At 40.4% G+C, this 25523-nt stretch overlaps 1 protein-coding gene across 1 annotated transcript in view; it reads left to right on the top strand.

Annotated features, from left to right (window-relative positions):
- The first annotated feature begins 9383 nt into the window (after window positions 1-9383).
- The window catches only part of LOC131685684 (rab3 GTPase-activating protein non-catalytic subunit), a 36031-nt gene continuing 19891 nt past the window's right edge, over window positions 9384-25523 (top strand). Inside the window, exons 1-2 of the mRNA XM_058969567.1 lie at window positions 9384-9590; window positions 9906-10686. Coding sequence (XP_058825550.1) covers window positions 9515-9590; window positions 9906-10686 — 857 coding nt within the window. The 5' untranslated portion in view covers window positions 9384-9514. The remainder of the gene's footprint in view (window positions 9591-9905; window positions 10687-25523) is intronic.

Genomic DNA, 25523 nt, shown 5'->3' with positions numbered 1-25523 from the left:
TCAGGTTGCAGCCCCAACAGCAATCTGTTCATACACTTTGACAGCAGTTGGGATTAAAACTTGACTCAGTTTCGCTTCAAGCAAAAATGGCAGCGGAGTTGTTTTCGAAAGCGATGATGTAGGTAGGTGTACCTACTTTATACTGTAACATCTATAACCGTGAAAAAACGATGAGCTGCTGCTCGGTTGACGAAATGTTCCCATTGGGATCATAAACAGAACAGATTCATCTCCGGTTTAGAAAACATGCCGCAGCTTGTCCTAGGGGCCCCAGGGTTGGTTTTATGACGACAAGTTTTTTGATGTAGGATGCGGTCGCTGTCGTCGTCGTCGTCGTCTGCTGTTGAATCTCAATTGAACCCAATCATGTCCTATTTTAACCCGCTTCAGTCGCCATATAATTTAGTACTATACCAGCTTTTAATTAATCTCTGTGCACATTGCTTCTTGAGAGGGGTGTCACGTACCGACGTCTGAGGCGTACCATTTTTTCATAACTGCAGGAAGTCACGAAATAGAATCAATTGCTGTTATGGTTTATAGCTGAGTCGTTCAAATAAAGTATTGCTAGAGAATTTTTATGCGTACTTCTTGGAAAAGACGCTTGGGCACAGTCACTTTGACAGAAAATGTAGGTATAATTTGTACTTAAAAAGTATATGATGAACAAGGTCTATCTCATGGCACTTACTTGTAAAGACCAATTTATAAGCATGAGAACTTGCTAATCATGAAGAACATGGATAAAATCAGGATGATGTCTTTCTCCACCGGTAACATCTAAGACCTCCCCTATCTACAAAAATTTTCCTTCGGAGATAATTTACCCGGCATTAAATTATAAAAATGAGAATGTGCTGCGGTTTCTTTGGCGCCGTCTCGTACGCTTGATATGTTGGAAGTATAAGTAGACGGTGGAGCTAGTTTATTATATCGTAAACATGTGTCGCGTCTTTTTTATTGACCAATCCTGCACACTTAGTTGGTTTGTTTGTAGGATTTCTAGTTAAACAATATGATTACATGACGATGTTTTTGTCGATTGGTTTAGTGTACTAAACAAGGCTAGCAAAATTTTTATCGGATTGTTTGACATAAAAGCAAGCAATGCCTCACTTTCTAGCAGTTCGCTGTCGGCATTGCATGCGTGATTTGGATTTTACATTTCCAAACAGGCAATAAAGATTTGCATAATTCCTAGTCTGGGTAACATCAAGGATAAAAGAATTGAATCAAGTACCAAAAAGGTATTCGTCAGTAAATACTTAGTTTGGAAAGTGAGAATTCAGAAAGCAAAAGGTTTTGGTTACTTATTAACTCACGGCGATTGTAGTTTTTATGAATATTTGATAAAAATTAAATAAAAGTCTTGATTGATGATATAGCTATATTGTTAACAAAGATTTTAAATTTTAACCCTTACTTTTCTTGCCTTAGAATGTTGCACTGGGGTATTAATGTACCCCACATTTGATCACAATTTTCGCAGGTAAAACTGCAAACAAAAGAAATGTCCAATATATCATTTTCTTCGTTTTTTAATTGCAAAAACAGCAGAGCATGTGAAAGTACGGAATTTATTGAATTACTGATACATAAATTGGCCTAAAAAAAAAAACAAAAAAAAAATCGTTGCTTCGACTTTTTTTACAAAATTTACTATAACTTTTCAAATTTTCAACGAATTGAAAAAAATTAAATGATTCCAAAAGTTGAAAAATGGTCTAGAAACGTTGTAAAATGGAATTTCGAGATTTTTGAAAAAGTGCAATTATTTGGAAAAGTGAAAGTTGAAAAATTGGGGTTTGAAAAATACCACGAAATGGAGTGGAAATTGAAATGAAAGAATATTTCCGGCCAGTAACACATTGGTCACACACATTTTCACAGACGGAACGAAACACTAACGGCAACCGTACACTACACACACACTACACCCTAAACAAACTTTGACTCCTGCTTTCCCGATGACCAAAAGCAAACTGGCGTTACTATCTTTTCCTACTCTTACCATGAACTTTAAATTAAACTATGGTTAGGGTCCCAGGTCGGTAAATGTCGAATTCACTGCGGCTCAAAAGATAGCGTGGGGTACATTTGTACTGCAGTGCAACGTTCTAGGGTTAATAGCAGTTAGGTTTGCAACTTCTCGGTTCAGTTCCGATCTTAGACATACAATCATTTTTAGCAATTAATTAAGAATTAGACGAAGTCGACGCACACAAAAAAAAATGTTGGCAAAAATAAGAGTTTTTCACTCTTAGCAAAAAACAACCAACGCACTCTTAGCTTGAAAATAAAATTTTTATTTTGAATACTATTCTTCATTAGCTTAAAAGGAAAACTTTTATTTTGATTATTATTCTTGATTAATTTAAAAGTTTTACTTTCAACCTAATAGTAGGCGTTGGTTGTTTTTTTGCTAAGAGCGGACACTCTTACTTATACCACTACTTTTACTGTGAACCATGTTTACTGAAGACGCTGATTCCCTCTGGATAAAGACTCGGCATCTCTATCGTTTGTTACCATTCACGGATACGCAAAACTACCAAAAGTTGAGCTCTCTTGACTCAATCTCGGGGTATCGTGGAATAAGGTAAAATTAGGTAAACCGTGTTGAAGGCAGTTTCCCTTCAACGACGGCAAAAATCACAACTCATTGATAGGTTTTTTCATTCTCAACCTTGAGTTGAATATACTTAAATTTAAGTTGAATCTACCCAATTTTGAGTATATCTCAAAGAACTCAAAAGTACCTTATTCCACGGAAGACCTCGACTGAGTCGAATCTCTCGCTTTGTTTTTGACAATACTAAGAAGTGCGAAAGCGATACAAAACTCAAAAGTACCTAAATTTAAGTTAAAAGCAGTTATTCTGTGGCATGTTTTACTTTTCCGTGTTTATCTCGCAGTGTCATTCCAATCGAGCACGAGACCTGTCAAAAGCACTCAATCCGAAAGAAATCGCTTCGAATCCTTCTCGAACGATCCAGCCAAAAAGGGCAAGTTGCTGGCTAACGGGGGGCTATTGGACAACCCGGATGCACTAATTGCCCTTCAATTTACCAGCAAATTGCTGGTAATTAGGGCGCTCTTTCAATTATAACATTTGGGCGATTTGCCGCCGTCATTTTTTTACCGCCCAACCCGCCCTTAAATCGTCCCCAAATCGCCCACGGAACGCGCCATGTAATCGCCCTTAATTGCTTAATATGAAAATTACAAATAATACTTATTTTCGGACTCATTATCTACTCACATAAACTTATCAGTATACTAGGTAATCACCACCAAACTATAAGAAGAATCAATGGTGAAATTAGTATAGCACACCCGGATAGAATTTTACAATAGCATTTACCTTACAAACATTCATAAAACAATAAATATTATAGTTATTACTGTTTCAACATTGTTCGATGCCTGGTTCTCACCGTAGATACAGTGCATTCACATTAAATTTTACTGATTTCGAGAAAGAAATGCATGGAGAAAAATTAATTTTTTAATGTTAAGATACATAACCACCCCTCTTTTTTACTGTAAAAGTCAATTTTACATTGAAATTAACTGCAAAAACGTTAGAGTTTGTTTTTGTATTGTAGCATAACACTAAAACTTACTGTTAATTATTGTAAAATTACTGTACTGTCACAGTGATAATTATGGTTTTGTTACTGAACATTTCTCTTCTTGGTGCCCGAAGAGAAATGTTCAGTAACAAAACCATAATAAACTTACATAACTTACCACAATCTGACTTTCATTAAGACTTTAGGTCAGAGATCTTGTTCCACTATATACTTTCATACGATTTCACAATTTCCCACATTCGTTGGCTAAATGACTGTCACTAGACAAACAAAATACAAGCGAGAACACGCCAATTATTTAAAAAAAACAATTAAGCTTAAGCTTAAACTTAAGCCAAACATGATCCGCCATGTTTGAAAAACGCAGAAAACAACCAAGTCCATTTCAGCCGCCAGAAAATTTGTCTAAGTGTTGAAATTGCCTTTAAATCGCATTCGCAAATTGTATTTGTTCCTAGGGGCAATTAGCACAGGCGAATTGAGTCAAACGTCAAACTATTTAAATCGCCTGACCTTGTTCGTCCGCATTTTTTTTTTGAAACGCAGGGCTGATTTTGGAACAACTTGTTTACTCATTCAGCCCTTCGTTATGCAAATTTGCAACATTATGACAGATTGGCTAAGCGCGGTGTTTCGTGAAGCGTGGTCGTTCCTTTCGATCAGGAAAGGCCGCGTGTAATTTTGGGGAAATGCTCTAATATTTGCCAACTCGGATGTGCAAATTGCTCTTCAATTTTCTAGCAAATGACTGGCAATTAGGGGACTATTTCGACGCCATTTTTTCCAATTTTCCAAAAACTGACAGTGATAAAAATACAGTGCAAACAATACACTCCAAACTACTTCTACCCAATTTTTTTGCAGAAAACACCCAATAGGTTATTTTCTAAAGCTTTTTTTCGTGGTGCAATTTGATGTGAGACACCCTTTAGTCGACTTGGTCATCATGCACGACAAATAGGTTATCATCTGTGACAATTAACCCAGCAAAAGGATAGGGGCCAAAGTGATTTAATGAAATGTGTGGCCTAATTATTTCAATCATTTTTATCATTTTGACTTTTCTTACACAATTGGATACAATGGTGATTCATGCATGCGAACCTGTATGCGAAGGTGATTTTCAACGTATTTTCATTTGAATGTTTACACAGATTTTTCGGGAAAAGTAGCTTATATATCTGGTCTCTGTGACTGAAACTTTGAAAACTTGTTCCGAGGCCCGGAGAGCCGAGTTTCATGTACCAATCGGCTTAGCTCGACAAATTTGGACAATGTCTGTATGTTCCCAAAGACTACGTGAACTCTCGATGGGGAACGCTAATGATTCTTCTTACTTATAGCGAAGGTTTCAGTTGCCCATATTTACTTGAGACTGAGAACGAGTCAATTGAAATTTCTATAGCAATCACAATTAGTAGTCTTTTTTATGGTATTTGTTTGTACATAGGACTCATTATCTCCGCAACGAGAAATCCGAATAAAAAAATTGCAAACGATAAGGAAAGAGAGCAAAGAGATTGCATTATAATCAACTGCCTTTATGCTATCGACAATAACATAATCGCCAACATAGCGACACTTCACACTCTTTTCTATTTACTTCAATGCAAATGGATACTTTGAAATATGAAAGGGTACGCTATTCGCGAATAAGATAGGTAATATCTTATTCGCGAATAGCATACCCTTTCTGTCGCTGACATCTTCGAATTCAAAAACAAATTGAACGTTCGAATTTCTTGATAACTAATTAAGATCCATCAATAAAATAGTAACAATAAATACTCTTAAACGACGTCATCAAGAAAAGTAGAAAAGAAAATGAAAGGAATGGAATCGTTAGCATTGTAAATTACTTAATTATTCTTTAAATATTGGAATTTTACCAAACATTCCAAAGCGTTCTGAAACATTGGATCTCAAATTCGAACAATTCGTTTTATTCATTTAATTATTTAAATTATTTTTTTCAATTCTATTTTTTCAGTTTATGCATTTCGTGGATTTTATTCGTTTTGTTTATTTCGCTCATTTTGAATATACGCCTAATTTAAAAATTTGATCATTTCATTTAAATCATTCAGTTTCTTTTTCTTCATTTGAGTTCATTTTATCTATTTTATTCGTTTCATTCATTGGATTCATTTTGATTAGATGACCTATTTTGTAAATTTCATTCATATCATCCTAGATATCATCTATTTAACTTCCTTTATTTACCGTTTTCATTGTTGTCTTTTTAATCATTTTCTCCAATTCATACGTTTTATTCAGTTTTTTTCATATTATTAATCTGACTACTTTTTTCAGTCATTCATTTTAATCATTGAATTAAATTTATTGTTTACTTTTTCTTCTTTTCATTAATTTTACCAATTCTATTTACTTTACTTATTTTGTTTATTTCACTCTTTTTATTGATTTATTTTTTATTTCATTCATTTTGTTAATTCTATTATATTTACTTTGTTCATTTATTCATCATATACATACTTTTATCAATTTTTTAACATTTTAATTTTTTCCAGTTCAAAAAGAAGAAAAATATTGGTAAAAATAAGTGTTCCGCCAACTGTTTGGTTAAAAGCAAAACTTTTAAATCCACCTGGAATAAAAGTCAAAATAAGTTTTCCTTTTAGATATTGAAGAATTGTAATGAAAATAAAAGTTTTATTTTCAAACTAAGAGTTTGTTGTTTTTTGCTAAGAGCAAAAAACTTATATTTTTCCAACATTTTTTTCTGTGTGCACACTTTATTCAGTTTCATCATTTTATTCATTTTATTGATTCTGTTCGGTCATTCCTTTTATTCATTTTAACCAATTTATCAGTTTGATTCAATGACAGCGCCGGTGGTTGAGTGGTAAGCGTGACCGCCACTCGTTCTAGTTGATCTGGGTTCAATCCCAACCGAGGTCGTTGAGATTTTTCTGAGGTGAAAAGATCTGTGGTCACGTCTTCCTTCGGAAGGGAAGTGAAGCCGTTTATCCTTTGTTCGTGAGTTTGATGGATCGATATCTAGTCACCTCTCTAGCGTCGGCAAAGAAGATGTAAAATCCGACTTCTATACTTACTAATATCTCCCCCTCCCGTGATACTTGTGGAGTGCGCAGTAGGTAGGTATATACGGCCTCTGGCAAAAGGAAGTATCGGACTAACATTCCTTCCCTTTCCTTCGGCGATCTACGTTGGGCCCTGGCCGGCGCCGGTATTGATCTAAGACAAAAGAAGTGACAATTGGCGATTCTACGTTGAAACCGCTCACAGATAGTGCTGGGATTTGCTGATTTGATTCTGTTCTGCCATAGAGCATATATTTTCTTAAAGACGCTGAATCGCTCTGGATAAAGACTCGCCATCTCTATCTTATTATTTATCAGTAAGTGTCATTCCAATCGAGCACGAGACCTGTCAAAAGCCCTCATTCCGAAGAAAATCGCTTCAAATCCTTCTGGAACGAGGACCATTGACAGGTCTCGCGCTCGATTGGAATGACACTGACAGATAAATGGTAAACAAACGATTGACGTGTCGAGTTTTTATCCAGCGGGATTCAGCGTCGTTATATTTTCTGTAAACATTGGTAAAAAAATAACTTTTAAACGTCAAATCACCGATCAATTTATTGTTAATTGTTTATGAAAATGAAGGAAAACCATCATTTTATAAGATGATGGGTAAAAATCTTGCGAAAAGGGTGTAAAACATAGTGGTTTCTAATATTATTCGCTGAGCTATATGTGTGTTGTTCCGAAATGGTATCTGATGAGCACCGTATCCGCCGCAACATCATTTCCCGTCCCTCCTAAATTAAGGTTGAACAGAGAATGGGAAAAAATCGAAAACGAAAAAAGCAGTTTTTCTCCATACCACAGAGAACAGACGTCCATCTTCAGCATTTAGCTTGTGTAAAATCTCTAACGGTTTCGAAGGTAGTTGGGATATCCAAACCAGGTGCGCTGCTGTCGTCATGTTTTTTGTGGCTGAGTTCGACAGATTTAACAGTTCCTCTATCCAGTCAAACTAGTCCTGAACCGGTTTGGACTTCCAGTATGAATACCAGCTCAAATGCATCAACCGATAGAGTCGGAATCGGTTGTTTTCTTTGAGCAAGATTCCATACTGAATCCATTCAGGATTTCGAACCGGATCTGGAATGGATTTGAAGGGTAGTTAGGATAAGTTGATGTGGCGGCGCTAGTGTTTATCGTATATTAATTCAAATGTTTACACACGTTTTTTAAATATTTTTGTTCGATCATGGATGTCTGTTCTCTGTGTCCATACTGTGTGTTAGAACTTGACAAAAATCAATCAGCAGTACTGTCACAACATTCCACATAAGCTGATAGATTTTTATGAAGACCTAACAGACGGTTTGGAAAAAACTGCTTTTTTCGTTTTATATTTTTGCCTATTCTCTGTCCAACCTCAAGCTAAATCTTCATGAAATTGTGTAAATTCATGAAACTCTTCAGATCACGCGAGGAAAGAATGTATCAGGCTAATAGGAAAGTGTATCATACACAGTCCCTTCTCTCTGATAGTCTTCACTGAATCTGCTACGTAGTCCAAAATATGAAGGAGTTTGACATTGGCACCAATTGGCTCTCGGTTTCGAGTTTGAACTTTTTTTATGAAACGATTTTTTATAACCACAACAATACCCCGACTGCATTTCGTAGAAATATATGAACCAAATAGTTGCAAATGGCTGTAATTTCAGAATAATCGCAAATAAAACTAAATTTCTTGCTCGTTTCATTTTTGTTGTTAGCTACGACTCACTTGCGGGTGAAAAAAAAACATACTGTATGCCATTTCATGAGCTGAATCATAGATGTCGCATGACTAATTTTGGTTTTGCCGCATCGCCAATTGAATTCATTTCTTTCTGTTAATTTTTCTTCTTTTAATACATTTTACCACATCCATTTACTTTACTTATTATGTTTATTTTAATCGTTTTATTGATATTTTTAGTTCATTCATTTTATTCAGCGCATTCATTTTATATTTATTTAATTTATACCATTAATTTTATTCATTTGATTCATTTCTCGACAAACATATAATTACGGCTTTAAATCCAACTGTCAAAATTGTCTTTGAAAAGAAATTCCGGACAAACCGTTTCTGGCCAAAGTGAAAATTTTTCTCTATTGTTTACTCCCAACATCTGTGGTTGGTTTCGACAGTTGTCTTTTAAGCCATTATCCTATGTTTGTCGAGATTTCATTCATTTTCTTCATACTATTTATTTTATCAATTTTATTAGCTTTTTTAATTTTGTTCCAGTTCATATATATTATTGAGTTGTATCATTTTATTAATTTTATTGATTCTGTTCAGTCATTCTTTTTGCTCATTTCATCCAATTTGTTTGTTTGAATCGATTTTATTTATTCTATTAATTTTGGAAGTTCTTTTTATATTACTTAAATTTTCACTCGATGACCCGAAAAAATGCAACAACCAATTTTGAGACCGGAGTCGGAATCGATTGTTGCATTTGAGCTGGAATCCACTGAATTTAATCTGGATTTCGGAACGTTGCGTAAATGAGGTGATAGAAATCATAATTAAATTATTATAAAAATTATAAATTTTATTCTTTGCCATTCAGTGCTACATTGCAAAATGCTTGTATAACAGTTTCGTATCAACCCCATCGAAACGACGCCTCTGCCACATCACCAGACGGACAGAAACGTATGTAAAAGTGTGTGCGTGTGATTTCTGTTCTGACGGATCTTCTTTGTTGACGTTGCTGGCAATGTTTATCAGCATTAGTGAAAAATCTTCCGATCATCGGTTTCTTCATGTTGAAATTACATAAAATTTGATTAAATTAGTCGATTTTTGTAGTGATTCGGTAACCAATTGTAGCGTCCCATGTGTATCATATTTTCGGGATGTCGTGCGAAGTGAAATTACTTGCGAATGTGGACGATTTACGCGAGGTGCAGGAGCAGTTTGGACTGAGTTCAGGTTTGTTTTCATCATATTGCGATTAATTTTATAGTGATCGCGTGGATATTAAATATTGTATATATTGCATGTTTGATACACTGTTACGTTGATTTTAATTGAAAATAAGTCATGTTGGTAAATTTACAAAATAAACTAATATTAACTCTTTTTCCTTGACCTGAAAAACAGTTTTCGCTACCAGGTTCTCGTTAGCACTAATAAAATTACAAATTTGTTTTATCATTGTAATTTAGTAGCTTACATTTGCATACCTTGTAGGGTCAAGGAAAAGTTATTCTAAAATATAACCGCTTTCCATCTTTTTTCTTACAGAAGAAAACTGGCTCAACGCGGTCTCCTACTCCTTATCGCCAGCCGGTGACATCCTCGCGTTCGGCCACGGTTCCATTCTTGTAATTTTGACCTCCAAATGGGATCGCCAGCGTCAGTTAAATGTGTACAAAATCGCTTGGAAGGGTGCAATCGATGATCCGAACTGTTTGATAACTAGTGTACTCTGTACGCCCTTGGTTGGTCAAGGTAGCTCTCAAACCAGTGTGGATTATAGTTATATCATAGTGGGTCTAGATAGTGGTCAAGTATTGTTCTACGGGGAAAATGGTACGTTGGTCCATTCTCAGTTGTTCCACCAGGAACCAGTGCAGGCGATTAAAGCGCAAAGTGGCAAACATATCAATGAAGAAGTTTACGTGTTTCATGGGTCCTGTGTTGTGATGATTCAAGGTTCTCAGTTGTTTCCGTTACTGAGAAGCCTGAAACAACAGATCAGTCGGTACGGACCTGGAAGTGCGCGAGTGAACGAAGCGCAGGAAGGAATTGCCTGTCGAAAGTGGAACTACGGAAAGAACATAACGGTACAGGACGCAGCAGTTGTTGGACCGCAGAAAACCTGTACCTTTGATCATCTTTTGACGGCCAGTGTTGAGGGTGGTTTCTTCGCTAAGTACCGTCATGCACCACCGCAGAATTCGCTGATCGTTGCGGCAGGTACAAAGCCGTACGTTGGCTTCCACTATGCGAAGGAGGGTTTCGCGCAACCGGTGCTGGCGGATGTGGCGCGAGCGGTTGCTAGCAAAATCAAGTCGGCGTTGCCGTGAGTATTATTTTAATTTGTATTTGTTTGTTAACTTTTCGACAACCTGTCGGCGTTAATTACTTATGTAGAATATTATTACAGTGCCGTTGATTGATTGTTATGAGGAAAACGGATGTCGTGACTGTGATTAGACATGTTAGGATTTGAATTATCACAAAAATTGAAATCTAATAAATTCTTGGGTTCAAAAGAACGCAATTCTGCAATTCAATTCTAGAGCTTTTGCAAAAATGTGGTACATAAGCAATGCGGGAAAAAAAATCCACAAACCGTTCTTGAGAATTCTCACGTTATGAATGTATGAATGTGAGAATTCTCACGTTATGAATGTGTTAAGTTTAGTTGTTAATTTCTAATTTTCGGAGCCCCGTGCCTTCACTTGGTTGTGCTATCGTTAGGAAAATGGATGATGTCTGTGCTAAACTAACGAGCGAGTTATCCAAAAATAATCAGGTTTTTACAGCTACTCCAAGACGGCCAAATCCTGGTAATTCTTGAGCACCTCAGAGACGTCGTCACGAGTATGACGATTTCTTGTTGCCGATCAAACGACCGATCGCTGTTCTGCCTTCAGAAAAAGCTTGTAATTTGCTTACGCAATCCAGACCATCAACGGGGGTGACTATTGGCAACGACAATTGCAAAGGAATGGGCGCGTTTATCCCATACTGAGACGCACTACATTTGGTACTATAGAAGCCCTCCCCCGCTACATTCGAGCTAATGTAGCCAGCGATCATTAGTCGTCTTGGTCGTGACGTAGGTGAAAGTGTTACCAACCCGCCACAAATGGCAAGTATATATATGCTACGAACACCTCAAGCGCTGATGTATTCTCCGCTTGGCTAATTTGCCTTATGCTCCGACATCTTGTGACCTGATGTCAATCATTTCTCCTGCTAGCAATCGACATATTCTGGAGCACAAAAACTCGACTGACAGGATGCCTCGAATCCCCCACCATAATCGAACCAGCGACCGTCATCCGCTCCGATGCTGTTTGTGGGATTGATGAAAGGATTTTTCAATCCGCTCAAAACAACACTCCTAGGCTCACTGTTGTTGCTTCAGTCGACTCCACTCCATCCGAACCTGATCCGTCTTCTAACAGCATCGAGGTTTACAACTAAAAACGTCGGTGGCTTAAATTCATCAACCGACAGCTAATTGCACGCGATCAAGGGCTGCTGTTATGGCGTCATCGCTTTGACCTAGACGTGAATCTGATGTCTACCGCTGGGACCGCAACGCCCTTATCAACCATAAGATATCGGGTGGTGGTGTGCTAATCACTGTTCGCCATGATGCACGGGTGTGGTGTACTTCCCACCTGATATAATTCATGTGTAGCATTATCGATGTACATCTTTCCTACGTTTCTTTTGTGACATCTATCGCCGTCCCGATTATGGGTTACTTCAACTAATCTGGCTTAACATGGTAACAGGCAAGTTCAGACATATTTCTATGATCTGCGCTTATTCACAATGCCAATTGTATTCTGGACAGCTACGGTAGCATCACTTTACGGCAAATCAATAATGTCTTCAACGTATCTCTGCCTAGCACTCCCTCTTATTCCACTTATTCTACAGCAGACATTTAACATTTATTTTCAACCAATTCGATTGGTGGTTAACACTGGACTGAATTTCACCTATGCACAATATCATTGGAAAAATAAGACAATATCGAGCTCAGTTTCTCTGCCCTAGGTAGAGAGGTTTGACGATATTGCAAACATCATCAAGTATATTGCGTACATCAGTTTCAAAGAACCTCTGACAGACAATTGCTTTAAGACAGTTATTGCATTACGTCTCCATAGTAATGCATCGAGGAGACCAAAAGGGCCATTGGGCCTTTTTTATGTTTTGTGTTTTTCATATTCTGCACTAGCCCTGACTTAAGCTCAACCACTAGCTTGTGTGCGCTGCCGGGTCGACGTGGATTAACGTTTGCTGTGGGTCGTGCTTGCAAACATTGTTCCACAGTTTAACGGCAGTGTTGGTGGACCGTGCTCATAGTGGGAGTCATTGTCAGTCATAGTTTCCATTTTTCGATCGACATCGTCATCGTTCACAAGCTAATAAAAAAAAAAGAAAAAAAACCTAAGCATATTACTGGTTGTTTTGTAACAATTGTAGTCTTTAGAACTGTTGTACAATTGTTATGTGCTAATCGTATGTCTATCTGTGCATGTGTTTATCTGAGTATTTGTGAGTTAGGTAGTGGATGCAGAAGTGGCGTATATGATAGAATTGTGGGTAATATTTCCAGTGTTCAATTTGTGCATTCGATTCTATTAATTCCGGAAGGTCGGATTGGATAAATTAAGGTACAATGGACTAACCGACGCACGTGAAACTTCCATTCCCGGTCAGCATAGCATGATGAAATTGCAAACGAGTTAAAGTAGTTTGATTGCGTATTATATGAGTTTTTTTATTCTACTTCATTAGTCCGTTTTTTTTCCATTTCTTATAAAAGAAATGTATAGAATTCGCTCAAACTTTCAAGATTTTTTCCGAGGCCCGGAGGGCCGAGTCTTATATATCAATCGACTTAGCTCGACGATTTGGGACAACGTCTGTCTCTGTGGGTGTGTGTATGTAACGGAAAACTCATTCGTGTATCTCAGCAATGGCTGAACCGATCTAATTCAAACCAATTTTAAATGAAAGACGTATCAGCCAGACAGAACGCTATTAATTTGTTTTTGATTATAATGATTAGTTTCCAAGATATGAACGTTTGAAAGCGTAAAAATGGTTTGCAGTTTTTTTACATTTTCTGACGAAATTGACGACATAGATAAACGCTTCATATATCTTCGAACAGCCTATTCGAATACCTTTCGAACAAGCTATGGATTGCTGAAATCGGACTATTATTAAAATAGATATTTATCATTAAATATGGACGAAAGATTTTTATCATTTCTTATAGCTACAAATAAGACCAAACACATGCAATCTATTTTTAACGCCAAAATGGCTAGTTTTCGGTCAATAGTATCGGAGAATTTAATGGATGCAATATGGCCTTTCATTTGGAATTATTTTTTTTTACTGATAAATCCACCTACGAGTGAGATATTTTCATAAATTTTCTTGGGCGCGATTGTATTGAAATGATGTCTTTAGCAAATTTGTAGCTCTTACTTTTGAGAATAACTTTACTGAAGACATCAAATATCTATTTTGAATACTTTAAAAGTTATAGCTTGTTGTTTGTGGATTACCCTTTGTCGCCTATTTATTGTTCAATATAGTAGCAAAGCATTTAAATTAGCCAAATAATATTTCGCTAAAACGAATTTTGTATTTCCTTTTTCTATCTACAATCGCTAGCAATAAACGCCGAACAATTCCAAGTTGTCTACATGGAACTTGATCACTTATCGATGCAACAATTTTCATTTGCGCAAACCTGATGACTGCAAAGTTTCTAAGTTACAAACATCGGATCGATCTGAAACATATCTTAGAAAATGAAAAGCTATATATAATTAACTCCAAGCAACGGCGTCGCCAAGAGAAGGCTTCAGGATTCAACCCCACCCCTTGCTACCCACCCAAAAAAAATTGGATTGATGAGAATGATTCATTGATTGACTGACTTCATTCAATATTACAATAATATTTATCAAATCACTACATCAATAACCTGTCGTTTTAAACATCATGAGGACTTTTGAAAAGTTATGGGAATGGGATACTGACCTGTAACTGATCTATTGGTCTTGAAAACATTCCAATAGAAAATTTTAGAGTTCTGAAATCAATCATAATCCTCAGATTTCCTATCATATTGAGCTCACTTTTGAATGGATTAGGGTCTTTTTTAATAGGAAGTGAAGTTGGAAACATAGAAACATGAAACATAGATCTGCTCACTGAAAGATTGCACAGCATTCAACATTTGCTGAACATGTCTTTATTTTGGGAATGCGTAGAGTTGAGACGGAAACGTAATATGATTAATAACGAGGATAACACTTTCCGAAACAAGAGTAAAACTTATGAAAAGTGGTGTTTTCCGTTCGACTCTAGCAGGCCCTGATCAATTTTGATGAGCTTTTAATTTTTGTTGTGTTACCAATTATACGAATAGGTAAAATAGATGTTCGCAAACAGTAATTTAACGTCAAGATTACATTATTTGCTACCGCCAATTCCGGAAGTTTTATTATCTTCGATGAATTTTACAAACGTTAAACAGCACATCATGTGATAAAATAACTTTGGCGTTATATCCCCTAAGAAGTATTTGTGGAGAATTTATTCTTCAAACAAATCTAGTTCTAGACTTAATGTCTTCAGAAAAATTTTGGGGAGTGCTATTACCAACCACTTGGTTGAAAACATAAAGGCTCCGTGTGTACAGGGTATCAACATATTTTAGGATATTTGCACCTTTAAAATAAATTATTATGTTTTACTGTTTATGATCTTCTACTATTTATAAACAATAAGTTTTACATTTTATCCAAAGCTTGAGTTTGTGAAGCTCGCAATAAAAAGTTGTTTAGGATAAAAAAAAATAGATTAAGGAACATTTCGTAAACATCATTTTAATACTTGATATACTCCCTACACGTAGTATTCATTGCTGCAAATAAAGTTGTTTTAAATGATAGTCTCAACAAATTCGCTAATGAAACGAATTCTGTTACTAGTTTTTGAAAAATTAATTCTCCATAATTTTAAAACTTCTAATATGACGGTTTCGGAATAATGCCATTTGGAGATTAAGTTCGATTTTCACCAAACCGAATTTCTAGCTACGCCGCTGACCCTAAGTAAGTAGAAACAAAGTCGTTTTACACTCGTACACAAGAAACTTCTTCGAATACTGCCTATTTATTACAATACAGTGAAGACCCCATTTGATTAGCCCCCGATTTTGTCAGTCTCATATGAAAATATGTTTGATGGGCTCTAGCACACGGACAAGGATGAATTTGAGTAAACCCTTTCTTGAATTTATTTTTCGTACCTTAAAGATGCAAATATGCAAAAATAAAAAATGTTTTTTTTTTAAATTTGCGCTAGAAGGCCCCTTTAAGAGAATTTTATATTATATAATCAGAAATAGCTATCAGACTAGATCAAGGGAAGGGAAAAATATTTTAACAGCTTCAGTTTATTATAAAGAAGGAAATAAATATGTCCCTTTTTAGTCAATGTCAGCTTGAAACACACCATGAGGCTGATAATAACGGGTCTTTACTGGTAGTTTTCAAGGGGTTATTTGATCGACTTCTTCCAACATTTTGGTGAACCTATTCCTATTCGTGCGATAGTTTCTGTTAAAAGGGCTTCCTAAATTAATTGGTGTACTTAAGGGCTTATATGTTGCGGATTAACAAAATACAAAAATTTTCAGCTTTTTTTCCTACACAATATTGTAATATTGTTGCTTATTAAACAACTTTCCCTAATAAGGTTGTAAAAATTAAAAAGCATTTGAGAATTATGTATAGCTTTAGTAAACGGGGTAGTGACCATCGCTCCAAAACGCAGTTTATTTTCCATGACTTGCGGTGTGCACGATTTCTCGAATTGCTGAATTGAAAATTATGGAATAGAAGCTAGTTTTTAGAATTCTTTACAAATTTAACCCGCCGAAAATCGCGCAAATGGCTCGGAATGAGACCCGCTGGTGCCCTAAGACGATTTCGTTAAATTTTCAGAGCAGCGTGCACCCACTGCACTAACACTAGTGACCGAAGGTTAACGAAAAGCTTCGTGGACACGAAAATTCCAGTGATGATGATTTTCTTTGACGGGTTTCGAAATTTTTTAATTTGTTTTTTGGCATTAGGATGAGCGATAATAATTCAATCAAAGATACTACTGGCAAGTCACTTTTGGAAAAAGTCGATATCGAAATAAAGTTTGAACTATGTACGCATGCACTTCAGAGGTAGCGTGATATCAAGAGCTGTAAATTCAGTTTTTAGTTCCCTACATGTGTTATCAAAAACATCGCGTAACATAAAGTTCTAAATATTCTCAATCGATATAATATCAGAAGAGAGTGAAAAGAGTTATAAGAAATGTCTCATCACACTGTTAGGTGGATTAAAAACGTTTTTCTACTTCTATTAGTTTGCTTTTCCATTACTCGTGTATACCAAAACAGTATTGGTCAATTTATACACTTCTAATCAATCTCTTTGCATCATTATTTTCTTTATTTGGCATGTTATGATTCCTTTTACTACTATATCTCTATATTATATTCTGTCTATACTCATATAGGTACAAACGTATAAACACTCGTGGCATTCGCGATCACAAACGCGACCACGCAATTCCAATCATCTACACACACTTACGATCGCAATTTCGTCGACACCCCGGTAATTAAGTAAACGTTATAGCACTTATAAACTTACAAACGCGGTCTCAAGCAATAACCCACCACTCGCGCGATCATAAAACGGTCACGTCCGGAAGTATACTCGGTCCTAGCAGTCAGACTCATGTTTTTAGTTGGACCATTCAAAAAATGACGCTCATATTCACTAGACACACGTTTCATGGCGACATGACCGGAAACTCTTGTGCTTTGGGGAAACTGACTCTCTTCTACCATCTGTATCATACACTAAAAATTAACCATCAGATTTATGGTACGCGCGCGATCGTTCAGGAATACACGCCACGTTGTTATAAAATCGAAATTATACACGCGTAACAAACACGTTAACATACAAATACTTGATCCCTTCGCGAACATTCACGATACCTACATCTGCGATTTCGCAAACATCACGGTGATAAGATGAACGATAATTCTCAAACGCGGTCTTAAGAGTGAACCTAAAAAATCCCGCGCTCGCACGATCATGACCCGGTCATTTCCGAATGTTTCTATCCTTGGTTTCAGGAGACTAGACTAGATATGACCGGGAACTCATTCTATTCTTACTACTAATGTTCTGATTATAGCAGCAAACAAACTTAAACGTAACATCTGAAACGTACACCCAAATTAAGCATGAGATTCAATGTCCGCGCCCTTCGCGATGATGCCTAAAACCCAAATATTCGCAAACACCAAATCGTCCCGAGGATGTAATGAATGGTACAGCTTTCATAATATAATTAACGTAGTCTCAAGCGTCAACAAATGCGCTCATTCTCACGTGATCATGACGTCCCTATACCCGCGTATCTGAACCGCATCAATATCACAATCAGAAACCCGGCCCACCATCTGGGTGTCTAGTTAGACAATGTATTTAAACTAAGACCCAAATTACTAGTTAGACACAAAAAAATCCAAACAGTTCACAAAGCCGTCCAAAGCAACTGACTTGTCTCGAGTGATGTCCCGAGAAGGAAATTCAGAAGCTCTAATTTGCATAACGCCTGGCATTATGCAATATTCATTCCCAGAAGGGAAAATTGGATTATGTACACCAATTTGCGCATTAAGGGCACACAACCTAACTTAAAATAAAGTTTCATTGTTTTGTGTTTCGAATTTGAAATAATTTCAAGTTAGGTTCTGTGCCCTTAATGCGCAAATTGGTTTAATACAATTTTCCCTTTTGGGAATTAATATTGCATTAAGCTGTTTTTTGTGGACTTCAACCTTAAAGGTCATTCGCCCATCGGAAGTAAAAGGTAACTACAAAAAATTATGATCACATGTAATTGTGGTAATGACATATGAGAAGTTTTTTAGTTCGTGATGGTTATACTGGGAGTTGGTTGATGTACGGTTGTTTGGGGCCGCAGAAAACCTCTCTAACACCAGATCCGGAAGTGGCAGATGACCCACGGTTGAGGGGTTGAGTGCGGGTATGCTAACCGGGTTGGTCGTTCAGGTGCGGTATTGGGGGTTGTCTGGCTTGGTGTTGATATTGTTGTACTGGGCCATGGGCGACCTCTTCCACGCCGGGATCCATTGGTGGAGCTTGGTGGTGGTGGTTCTTGTGGCCTTGACGCAGTCTTGTAGTTCTGGCTTGGGGTGGCCCACGGGGGATCAATCCACGAATCTAGGGCGTGTGGCGGGGTCCCGCGTTCGTTTGCTGATGCTTTGGTTGCGTTAATTACTGGTGTTTATTGGTGCAAAATGAGGGTTGGCGACAGGCGGCCTCCATCCTCGAGAAAAGTGTGGCGGAAGGTCAGCTCATGGTCTTGGATTGGGGCTCCTCTTGTATGATGGTCCTGCTGGGCCGTAGGCGCCCTCTCCAGCACCGGTAGGTAGTGTGGCAGAGGGCCCATTGCGGGAATGGTCGTGGTGGGCCCCAGTTTGAATGTTGTCGAAGAGACCGAAGGGTGCAGTTTGGGATGATCTTAAGGGGTCGTTAACCAGTTCGTGCCTTATCTGGTCGTGAAGATCCTGGAGCTCCAGGCAGTTGAAGAGGAGGTGTTCTACTGTTTTTCGGGTCCCGCATGTGGTACAGGTTGGAGATTGTATGTGCATGTGATGTTTTATCATGTCTTGTCCGCAGTCTGGGAAGGACTTTGTTCTCTCCAGTCCTGGCGTCCCATTTTACGAAGAGTATTTTGATTTTCTGCAGGTGTCGCTAGGACGTCTGCCAGTAGCCGATGGAATTGTGGTTAAGGGCTTCAGCAAAATGCCGGAGGATGCCCGCGGCACTTCCTTGGTAAGGGTCCTCTTGGCTCCCCGATCGCGGGCTGCCAGGGTATCTGCTTCAACCAGGATCCAGCTAATTGTGGCGAGGGGATCGACGTTTATCTTGGCGGCCTGGACGAATGAGTAGCGGGACTGGCTGCTGCCAAGTGTGCGGAGTACCGAGATGGAATCGGTGAGAATCGTAGTTTCAGCGTCTTCTGGCTTCTGAGACAGAGCCGGGCCGATGGCTGCGGCTTACCGCAGGAAAATACCGAACGCACTGGCGGGTAACGGAGGGAAGCCTGTTCCGCCGTCACTGACTTCCTACTTCGCCATCGATCCTGAATCCGTTCGTGCGGGTATGGTTCGGGAAGCGTCGCTGATTGTAGGCTGACCGTACGACTTCGGACCAGCCTGAAGGGTTTGGGACAGAGATATGTCAATGTGGGGAGGTTTCGTGTTCCAAGAAGGGGGCCACATCCGATGTAGTCGGGCGAGGGAGTTGCGCGGATCCTGCGAATTCCGCGTATACTTCTCGAGCTGTTCTCATCGTTGCCGATTCGTAATCTCCGGATGTCCGTACAAGGAGCCTCAGCGCACACCGGAGGGTTGATAGGGCGATTTTTTTCCGGAATGGAAGGACGCAGACCTCGACGCAGGCGCTTTCCGCCGGTGTGCTGGGCAGTTACTTTGATGCTCTACGGATTGATTTGTGATAAAGTGGGGCCAGGATATGGTTTATCACTTTCACATTTTGTTCGGTGATCTCGATTCTGTAATAAATCCAGCTATGGAACAGGACTTCGCTTATTTTCAGTGCGGTGTTCCGGTTACACTTCGGAAACAATATGGTCTTTTGCGGTTGGCGTAGTCGATCTTCAGCCTCCGGAAGTGTGGAGCGAAAGTAGTTATAAGATCCACTGTGACTCCGAGAATAATCGGTTCCTTTTCGTAGGGTATTGGGGAGTCGGCTATTTGGATCGGGCGGTCGGTGGCTCGATGGAAGGTGGAGCTGAGGTGGGTGTAATAGCTTTTAGAGGTACGAGCGCCGGAAGCCGACAGAGGCAACCTGAGAACGGCGTTGACTGCTGCTTGTAGCTTTATGCGGGTTCGGCCCTTGGTCCTTCCCGTAACAACCAGCTCGATGTCATCGACGTAGACAAAGATGAATATAGCCTTGGGGATGGTGGCAAATATAGATTCCTTGCTGATCAGGGAAATGGTGACCACCAGGATGGATCCCTGGGGTACTCCGTTTTCCTCAGTGAAAGTTTCGGATTCGCTGCCGCCGACTCCGACCTGGAATTGACAGTTTTGAAGAAAACGTTGTATGCAAAAGCAAGGTTTCCTCGGAGGACCGCTAGGGCACGCCGGAGTACGCCCTCTCGCTATATGGTGCTGTATGCCTTGTCAATATCCAGTGCGGCGATGTCGGTATGTAGGCCGTCCCTTTTGGCTGGTCTAGGGTTTCCCCCATAGATGCCAGGTAGGACCCGGTGCCCTTGCCTTTCCGGAAGTTACCAACTGTCCAGTAGCTGGTGTTCCTCGACGATTGTGGTTAGCCTTATGTTGACCATTTGCTCGTAGATTTTTCCGATGCACAGGAGAAGGCTGATGAGCCGGAAATCTTCTGCCAGTCCTCTGGACTCTTTTGGAGATCGAGATAACCAGGGCCGTTTGTAGTACTGAAGGTGAGTTTTATTTCCTTGACGGTTGCAGGTTCCTCAGTAGCAGGTATCCGATGTTGTCCATCCCAGTGGCTTTTACTCGCCCCTGGGTGAGGAGATCCGGAATCTCTGATCTGGAGAAAGGCTGATTCCACTTTGGCGACAAATCGGGGGAGAATATCATGGGGCGGCCTTGAATAGGATTTTCCCGAGCTAAAACTCTGGGGAAGCGAAGCTGTTGCGGAGAGGGAAAGGGGAAGCACTATTCCAGTTCGTCAGCGATCTGGCGAGGTTCTAAGGTTGTGACGCCTTCGAGAGCCTGCGAGAACCGGGTGTTGTGCCCACTGAGTGCATTTACTCGTCAGATTTCGTCGGTGGACGAGTCGGGGTGGATTCCGTCTAGAAACGATCGATTTGGCTTCGGCAATAGCTCAGTGCATCACCTGTGGATTGCTCTCAGCGGATGGGGGTGGCGGTGGTTCCGGGCATGCTGGTTTCGGTGGCGTGGTGGATGATCGGGGGGGATTCTTTGGGCGTGTATGCCTCTTGTAGGTTGAAGTAGTCCTTGAAGACTTCGTCGAAGTGGGTCCAATCGGTTTCTTTGTAGAACCATCATCGCCAGCGAGAGGTGGTTGTGGACGCAGCCAAAGGTTCGGCAACCCTGCCTGCATGACGATACTCATGCATACGAGCATAAAGCAGGAACTGTCAGGTTGAAGGAGAAGAAAATAAAACGTGATTGATTTTGGTCGAATGTATTAAAATTAAATGATTACGCACTAAATAGTAATTTTTTTCTAATTCTATATAATGAATTGTCCTAATTTGAATTACATCCACAGTCGAAGCGTAATCCTCTCCTACATTCGACGAGGAAGACCGGGGGAGTTCCGGCGGTGGAACTTGCAGAAAACCACGCTCACCGTTACCTAGATTCAAGCTCGCTATTTCGGATTGTTCCGGTTACAGTTTACGGAAAGTCTAAAGCCATCGATGTCTTTACCTTTTTAGATGAGGGATCTATACTGATGCTGATTGAAGACGAGTTAGCAATGCAGCTTGGTCTTTGCCTTCATTGGACGGATTCGAGAAAGGTTTGCTTCGAGATCGCAGGAACAGGACACTGTTGAATGTTCAAAATAGCAGAAGCACGAACTGTCGATCGCCTTAACCTGCCTAGCCAGAGTTTTCACCTAGAAGTAGTGGAAAGGAGATTTAAGTACCTGAAGGGAATACCGTTGTATAGTTACGCGAGCGTCGTACCGAATTTTTTTTATTGGAATCGCTAACCTACGATTAGTCCTGCCTTTGAAGGTGAAGGAAGGAGACGGCACTGGTCCGGTAGCAGTAAAAATGAGACTTGGGTGGTGTGTATACGGTCGACAACTGGACGAACCCGACAAGGTTCATTGTTTCCATATCTGTGAATGTAATTCTAACGGTGAGTTGCATGAAGCAATGAAGCAGTTTTTTGCGTTCGAGCAAGATCAAAGATCAACGCACACAATATCTTTTAGGGAGTACCACCCAACGGGAACAGATTTGAGATAGGACTTCTATGGAGGCAAGATGATATCGTACTTCCAAACAGCTATCCGATGGCGGTGCCTCAAATGCAATCCTGTATTGAAAGATACTCTTCATCGTCAGATTCGAGAGTATGGTGAGAAGGAATACGCATATCGAGTGATAGAAGATAAGTTATCGAAAGCGGGCCCGCACAGAGTATGGTACTCTGGAGGCGGTAACCGATGCGAAAAAACCCGGCAAAGTTCGTGTTATCTGGGATGTGGCAGCCAAGGTAGACGGCATATCGCTCAATTCCGTGCTATTGAAAGGTCCGGATATGCTAGCATCATTGCCCGGCATTCTTTTCCGTTTCCGATACCGAGTAGCCGTGTGTGCCGTCATTTAAGAAATGTTTCACCATGTTCGCAACACGAGAAGTCCATAAGCACTCGCAGCGATTCCTATGGCGTTTCGATTCTTCTGAAGAGCCTTAACCTACCTACGTTCGGTTCCACATGTTCAGCGGCCTCAGCTCAATATATAAAGGGCCCCAACGCGAAGAAGCACTTCGAGAAGTTTCCGAGAGCAGTGCAGGGTATTGTCGACAGCCATTATGTCGATGATTATCTTGACAGCTTTGGAACTGAAGAAAACGCACGGCAGGTAGCAGCAGAAGTTCGACTAGTACATCGAAATGGCGGCTTTACTTTGCGTGGATGGCGATCAAACAACGAAAATATTCTTGATCATCTAGGCGAGCCCAGAAGCAAAGACTGTAAAACCCTTTGCCCAACCGAAACTGCGGCAACCGAACGCGTACTAGGAATGCTGTGGATTTTCCGTACGGATGAGTTGAGCTTCTCTACACAACTGGGTGAAGACGTGCTATCCTTGATCACTGGAGGTGTGTTATATCACTTTTTGACCCCTTAGGATTATTGGCACCATTCTTGATCCACGGCAAGGTGCTTATACAGAACCTCTGGAGAACTGACGCAGATTGGGATGATAAAGTCGACGACAATTCACGTGACGTGGCGAAGATAGACAAAGATGATCGAATTTATCTCGACCGTGTATATCTCACGTTGTTACTTTCCTCGCGCCTCAAAGGAGACGTGCGCTGAAATCCAACTCCTTTTGTTTATGGATGCTAGTGAAACCGCTTATTCCTGTGCTGTGTACTTACGAACGGTAGACTTCGGAGGCAACGCCCAATTCGTGCTCGTTGCTGAAACCAATGTCCGTGCTAAGACTGGAGTTGTCGGTATGTGTGCTTGGAACACGGTTATTGAAGTTTACTCTGTACTCTGGAGAACCTTCGTATTCTCATTTCCAGACAGGTACTGTGAACCGACTCTACAACTGCGTTGCCCTGGATTCTAGCGGATCCACGCAATTATCGACCCTTTATAGCGCGTTGAGTAGGGGAAATTCTGGAGCCAACTAAAGCTAGCGAGTGGAGGTGGGTCCCGTCGAAGCTAAACTCTGCAGATGAAGCAACCAAGTGGGGAAGTGGCCCTTATTTTAGTAAGGTGAGTAACTGGTTTGGAGGACCGAGCTTCTTGCGTCTTTCAGAAGACAACTGGCCGAATTCAGTGAAACCGTCGGTAACAACCACCGAGGAAATGCGTCCTTAGGTACTTCTTCAAGTGGAGACCGGGCCTATGATCGACTACTTTTCCCGTTGGAAGAGATTGCATCGTGCGATAGCTTACGTCAACTGTTTCTTGAACAACGCCCGCGGCGCAGGACGTAAGTATTCTGGACAACACGAGTAAGAAGAATTACTGACTGCCCAGGAAATTATTTTCAAACAAGTTCAGTATGAGGTGTAGTCGGATGAAGTGATAACGCTGACAAGAAACACATCTCTACCACTGGAGCAATAGAAGTCGTTAGATACCGGTAGTGGCTTGTACCAACACGTACCGGTGTTGGACGATCGCGGATTGCTTCGTCAATGCAGTCTGGCCAGGAAGGCTAAACAACTGCCTGTTGATGCGCGGTACCCTATAATATTGCCAAAGGATCATCCTGTAACACTGCTTCTGATCGACTGGTAACATCACGCCAATCATGAAACGGTACTGAACGAAATGCGGCAGGTGTATATGATCTCGAGGCTCCGGACCGTGGTGAGAAAAATTTTCCGGTCGTGCCAATTGTGTAAAATCCGAAAAGCACACCCTAAAATACCACTGTTGGCTCCGTTATCTGCAGCTCGGCTTGCTGCCCATGTTCTTCCCTTCACATATACAGTACTTGATTATTTCGGACCAATGCTGGTGAGAGTTGAAAGGATGAACCGAAATTCCTCGACAGTGGCAGTGGGGAGCAGATTTGTGTGTAACCAGGAAAGGGGGGGGAGTGATCGCTGCTACAGGAACACAGACCAGAGTCAGTCGATCACCAGGAAACTGGGCCAGAAGGTCGTGCTTCCGTCGGTGAGGATGATGGCTCCGTGGTTCGTGACGCTTTTTAGTATTTCGATGCCGGGTCGGCATGATCCCCAGGCAGGGTGGTGTGCGTTGAAATCGCTTATGATAAGAAAAGGAGCCGGGCTTTGTCGTATCAGTTAGTCTATTTTCTTTCCAACTTCCTGGACCTCCTGGGGTATGTCCACTGACTCTACTGTGCACGGGATGGATGTACGGATTCTTCTAGCGAACTCCAGTAGCTGGGTGTCCCTAATCTTCCCCGGAGCTCTCGGCTCGACTGGCCAATCCGACGGTATGGAAGATGTTTACTCCGGTTAGGGACTCTCACGTGTCGCGGTTTCCGAGTCATCGGACGTTGGTGCCCTAGGGAATATGAGGTTCTTGGATGGCAAGTACGAAGGGGTTGTATCGGGCGATGATAGCCTGGCTGGAGGTTCCCTAGGTTCTGTCTCAGCCCGTTGGTATTTCACGGCCAGGTCTAGAGACTGCTCGACGAAATGGTCCCGGGAGCCGTTGCTGTTGTTTGGCAGGCTCGTCAGTGGGGCCGGTGCAGAAGATAGGACTTTCTCCAGGGTCTCCTGATTCGGAAGATTTCTGGGTGTGTTGGTGTTGACTA

Source organism: Topomyia yanbarensis, chromosome 2 (genome assembly GCF_030247195.1).
Source record: "Topomyia yanbarensis strain Yona2022 chromosome 2, ASM3024719v1, whole genome shotgun sequence".
Taxonomy (NCBI): Eukaryota; Metazoa; Arthropoda; class Insecta; order Diptera; family Culicidae; genus Topomyia; species Topomyia yanbarensis.
Note: the sequence above shows the minus strand (reverse complement) of the source record. Positions and strands in the feature narration are given on the sequence as shown.